Source organism: Etheostoma cragini, chromosome 11 (assembly GCF_013103735.1).
Source record: "Etheostoma cragini isolate CJK2018 chromosome 11, CSU_Ecrag_1.0, whole genome shotgun sequence".
Classification (NCBI taxonomy): Eukaryota; Metazoa; Chordata; class Actinopteri; order Perciformes; family Percidae; genus Etheostoma; species Etheostoma cragini.
The window spans coordinates 1,938,961-1,944,884 of record NC_048417.1 but is presented as its reverse complement, the minus strand read 5'-3'; the positions used below and the strand labels follow the sequence as shown (position 1 = coordinate 1,944,884).

Sequence of the window (5,924 nt, the reverse complement as noted above, 5' to 3'; positions counted from 1 at the left end):
TGTTTTAAAGGGTATTTTTACATTTGCACGTTATTGATACACTTGAGCATCCATTTTGTGTCATTAAAGACGAAGGCTGGTCAGCCTACACGCAACAGAGTTGACATCATTAATAATTGTTAGCCAGAATACATGCTACATCATGCTTTATCATGCTATATCATGCTTTATCATGCTATATCATGCTATATCATGCTATATCATGCTATATCATGCTAAATTATGCTATATCATGCTATACCATACTATATCATGCTATATCATACTATATTATGCTATATCATGCTATACCATACTATATTATGCTATATCATGCTATATCATGCTATATCATGCTATATCATACTATAGCATACTATACCATATCATGCTATATCATGCTATACCATACTAAATTATGCTATATCATGCTATACCATGCTATATCATGCTATATCATGCTATATCATACTATAGCATACTATACCATATCATGCTATACCATACTAAATTATGCTATATCATGCTATACCATACTATATCATGCTATATCATGCTATATCATACTATAGTATGCTATATTGTGATATTTATCATTATCAAGATATCACATGACCCATAACGGGACAGAAAATGCTGGCATATTGCCCAGCCCTGTGTGAAAGTAGTCTGAAATGTAAGATAGAAGAAGAAAAAAACTTTTGCTTAAAACAGAAATATGCAGTTATTCATGTTTTGAATCCCTTTAATGATCTTCCACTGCCCCAGGTCTAACGTGCATTAATCCACAGGCTAATCTAGTCCTGAAACAAAGGCAGTATTTACAGTACTGCTGGTTGAGTAACCTACGCTGCTGTTTTAGGAGAGAAAGCTCAAATCTTCAGAAGAAACCGGCGCTGGAGCCACACACGTATTTAGAGACAGACTAAATATTGTTTTTGCCATTTGTTTACAATAAAATACATGAAAAATATCAACCTTATCAGTAACCTTAGATGAGGAATTACAACACTTGCACGTAGTGTTCATTAGATTGTCACTATTTGGTGAAAATGCAATCACTAAGATTTGGGGTATTTTTCTGATTTAAATTCAAGGATAACAACAACTTTGGCGAAGCCAAGTGTAACCACTACATGTCATCTTATTCATTGTGTGGTATTTGGGTCAAAATCACCCATTTCAGATTTTTACAAGAAGAAAAAGTTACATGTTTTCTAGCTGAATTCAGCGTCCTTTCCTTATTTCCTGAGATAAACATGTATTCCTGACTCAGATCATTATTCTGGATATGACACTTATGTTGTTTCCATAGTGGATTTTTAACATGAATGACACAAAAACAAACCCCACTTCCATCTTTAACAGTGTGCTAGTAGAGACTGATGCATTCCTGAAACATATAGGTTATCTCAGCTGTTTAAAATTGAGATAAAGACGATATTTGTTAATAGATTATTAAGTAAAACTTTATTTCAGAATTGTTATTAAAACCTCAAATAAGTCCCGGGTCAGTTGGACCCAAAGGGACACGAGAGGGTCCCGGAAGTGAAGACAATATAAGGGTTAAGTAAACTAAAGAAATCAATAGGAAAAACCAACTCAAAGACAGTGTGTTTTTGTCCAGAAACGCCTCATTTAAAGCACACGAGCCGGCTGCTTTATTTTTTGGGGATCTGTGCAAAAAATCTAAAAATGTGGTCTGAAAAGCGACTGACATGCTTCAACAGGCCGGACTACATTTCTCAGGGGGTCATGTGACCGGCGTTGAAGAACCTGCTGACTCCACAGCCTTCAACGAGACATTCAATCTCCTGTTTTCCTCCACCTCCACCCTCCCTTTGACACCGGCCGGCCCTCTAAACTCTCTCACATGGCCCGCCCCCCCCCCCTCCCTCTTCTCTAAAGACCTAAATGCTTCCTACAAAGGCATTTGGTGTTTCAAAGCAACAACACAACCGGTTCCCCCCGACGGACGGGAGCCGGTCTAGTCTGCACCGCTGTATCTCAGCTGCAGAATCCAAGATCCCAAATCTAGACTTTTCCACAGGACCTTATTGGTCCAAAATGTCTGTCTTGAGGGAGCTCTTCTGCAGCAACACAGCTCCACAAGTGTCCCATGCAAAACAACAACGCACACATGTACTTCTCCAACAGCCGACGTGTGTGTGTGATTAGCTCTCATGCTTTAAAAAAACTAATTGTGTATGATTGCGTCACAGCAAGCTTTGTTTTCTTGTGATTACAAAACACTGATACAAGTTCAAGAGATAACTATTGTACTGCAAGAGCACCATGGAAACATGAAAAGTAGAAGATCTTTGACACAGCAATCCTATTGAAAACTGACATCCTAGTAATACTCTGTCAATGTAAGTCAGTTGAAGAGTCAAAGGTCTTCTGGAGGGGAGCTACAATCATTTCACTCATCTGTAAAAGTGGTTCAAGTGGTCATAAACCACGTTGACGCAGGAATCTATATCAGTAAAGTGTTGTACTTGAGGAACGTTGGTAAAAATGCTTTCAGTTACAACCCCATCAGATCATGTTGAAACAGTGAGTGTGTAAGCACGTTAGGGTGGGGGTGGGGGGGGGGGGGGTCTTACCAGAATCCATCCATCGTAAATCTCCACGAGCTGTTCTTTGAACTGGAAAACCACCATCAGGAGGATCCCACACACGATGACGCAACTGTTCTGGACCAGCAGCGAGGTCTGGGCCACTGGGGAACCAGAACCACAACAGACATTAGGGACAGAATCCGGATCAGAGACCAGAGAGTTCACTCTGACAACCAGTTCACTTGGTTGGGTACATTCCCTTCTCCCTCTGTGCCAAATTCCTTAGAATAAACAGTTCATTTAACTGTGAAAATTAGGGGGGGGGGAATGGCACATTTGCACACTGTACACAACACTGTGACGCCAGATCATTTAAAAGAGCTCAATGTCTATTTTCCGGATCAAATCCACAAAAGAAAAAGCATTTAATTCTTAACAACCGTGTGTTGTGACAGTCCCTTTGGGATCTGCTATGCTGTGCTTTGTGCCGGCCCACCTTTGAGTCTGGGGTTCTTGTCCACCCAGTCTCCGATGATGGCCCCCAGCAGCAGCACGGAGCCGGCCACCACCAGCCCGTACACGGCCGTGAGCAGCAGGCTGTTCCCGTACAGCTCCACCAGGAACACCGCCACCGCAAAGTTCCACATGCGGTCGCCCTGGCAATTCAAAATCTGGTTATTTAAAAGGCAAAAAGGCCAAAAGGCCAAAAGGCTGACACCTGACTCCAGACACCCAGGTTAGGACTGGTAGATTCTGACCTTTGCATATTTAACCCTTGTGTGGTATTCGGGTCAAATTGACCCATTTCAACTTTTTAGAAGAAGAAAAATGGTCCAAGTTCCATGTTTTCTACCTGAAATCAGCGTCCTTTCGTTATTTTCTGAGATAAACATGTATTCCTGACTCAGAACATTATTCTGGATATGACACTTATGTTGTTTCCATAGTGGATTTTTAACATGAATTATAACCTTATAACCCCACTTCCATGTTTAATAGTGTGCTAGTAGAGACTGATGCATTCCCTAAACATAGATGTTATCTCAGCTGTTAGAAACTGAGATAAAGACAATATCTGTTAATAGATTATGAAGTAAGATATTATTTCAGAATTGTTTTTAAAACCCCAAATAAGTCCCCTAAAGCCCCTCCCTGCTTTCAATAGACTGATAAACTACATATAACCTTTATTTAAAATCTCAGAAATCACTGAGCTCTACCTCATTTTCGATGATGCCGAGACTCAAACACGTGAAACACAAACTAACTAAATAATCCCCAACCAGCACCCTCTTCCCTTCCTTCTATCCTTAGGAGATATATCTGTAAAGACCAGTTCTGTATGGTGAGCCACACACGGACAACATGTGATTTGGGATTTTAATGACAGTTATAACTGCATCACATACATTTTGGGATGATTTTTGGACGATAGGATGGTTTAATGCCATCTTTTAGAGATATCTCCTCTTTTCACCAGTTTAACATGTCTCCTCATAAATTATTTGCATACAAGCTGCATCTGTTTTCCTTGTATTTGATACTCCTAATTGATACTTATACTTGATTTTTAATTAATTATTTGTTTTTATGTGTGTACACGTATGTACAATTACAGTTTGTATGTATGTATGTACATATGTATGAATATATGTGTGTAAGTATGTATGTGTTTGTGTATACTGTATGTATGTATGTATGTATATATGAATATATGTGTGTAAGTATGTATGTATTTGTAAATACTGTAAGTATAATATTTATTTGCTTATTTGTTCTCAACTGTCTATATTAATACCCTTAAATGTTTATTGTCTAATATTGATTGGTTATTTAATTTATTGGTTTATTTATTTGTTTAATGTGGAGGATATGGGTGATTTTGGTGTGATGGAGAGCTTTTGTTTTTGTCTGTCAGTATGTGTGTATGTTTGTGATATATATGTTTTATTTTTAATTTTTTTATGTCCCCTCAAGTTGTTCTGTTAACCGTTTTATCTGATTGTGAATGTCCTGTTGCCTTTAACCCTTGTGTTGTCTTCCCGTCAACCATGAGAAAAAAACCTTTTGGTCATTTTTTCATACATTATTATTATATATTTTTGTCACTTTTTCAATGTCGTGGGTGCTTTTTTATTGTTTTTTCCAAACTTTTTTTATAATATTTTTAATGTTGACATCTATTTCGACCCAAGGACAACATGGGGGTTATAAAAACCCCCCTCGAAAACGAGATGCCACATCTCAAGGGGTCATTCCTAATAAAGGACTTTAAATCTAATGAACCAGAAACACATGCATGGTGTATTACAGTGTGACAGCAGACTGAGAAGCCGAACATGCACCCTTTCATAATAAGAGCGTGCACACACACACATAAGATTTACTGTCATTTCAGGCAACAATCTGTGCAATTTCATTTCATACAGTGCAATATTTCATATATTAACCTTGCAATATTTATCTAGTTATTATTAGTACTTAAATCATTTCTTTTCATCGCTGTGCAATATTATTCATTTATTAATTTCTTAACACTTACACAATGTGCATCCAAAGCTATTTTATACATGTTTACAGTGGCTTTCCGGACTCAGGACTGTGCACCAGCATGCCCCCCCCCCCCCCCCCCCCCCCCCCCCCCCATCTCTTTTTTCTCTGCACTACACTTTATATCTTTGACTTTATATTTCTGATATTTAACATTGTTATCTTTTATATTTGTGTGTCAACGCTGTGAAGGTATTGCTTTAATATCTCGTTGCACAGGTACCCTGGTGTCCTTGGGTAAATGACATTTAAGGCTTTCTATCTATTTATTGTATCAGTGTGTCTACCTGTACAGGTGTCAGCGTGTCACTCACCCATGTCGACAGAGCATGGCCCATGTAGATTAGGAACTTAGCCGACGTGAAGAAGTCTCGGACCGATTCTGCAAAGAAAGCGTAACGTTAACGGGGAGACAGCCGGTGGTCCGAACCCGTCCCTCTCCAATGATGAGGGACATATTTGGTAATATGCCATAAAATGAAAATATCCCCTACCACAGCAGGACTTCGTAGGTGCAGGGTTATCCATTTTAAAGCGGTCGAAATGGCAAAAATAACGAAGAGAGTGTTGGTTTTGTCTCCTCTTTTGTGTGTTGTTGTGGTGGAGGTGGGCCCCGGTTACCGCTGCATCTCCCTGTCGGTACCGACTCAATAACCTACCGAGACACGGCGTTTCTCCCCCTTTCTCCCCTCCAAACTTAGCTAGCACTGTAGCTGAAGTCGGAAAGAAATAGCTGTATGCGCTAAAGGTCCGTTAGACGTGAAAAGCCAAAGCCAGGAGGTGAACCGCGCGCCGCTCCGCTGCCCTGTCCCGCTGCTCGCGCTCTCTGCTCTC

The 5,924-nt window shown here is 39.6% G+C and overlaps 1 protein-coding gene across 1 annotated transcript in view; it reads right to left on the bottom strand.

Moving 5' to 3' along the window:
- Positions 1–5,924, bottom strand: part of slc40a1 (solute carrier family 40 member 1) — a 13,143-nt gene extending 7,219 nt beyond the window's left edge. The window contains exons 1-4 of the mRNA XM_034885510.1: positions 5,585–5,924; positions 5,405–5,472; positions 3,037–3,196; positions 2,586–2,701 (exon numbers count right to left, since the gene is read on the bottom strand). Of these exons, the coding sequence (XP_034741401.1) occupies positions 2,586–2,701; positions 3,037–3,196; positions 5,405–5,472; positions 5,585–5,618 (378 nt within the window). The 5' untranslated portion in view covers positions 5,619–5,924. The remainder of the gene's footprint in view (positions 1–2,585; positions 2,702–3,036; positions 3,197–5,404; positions 5,473–5,584) is intronic.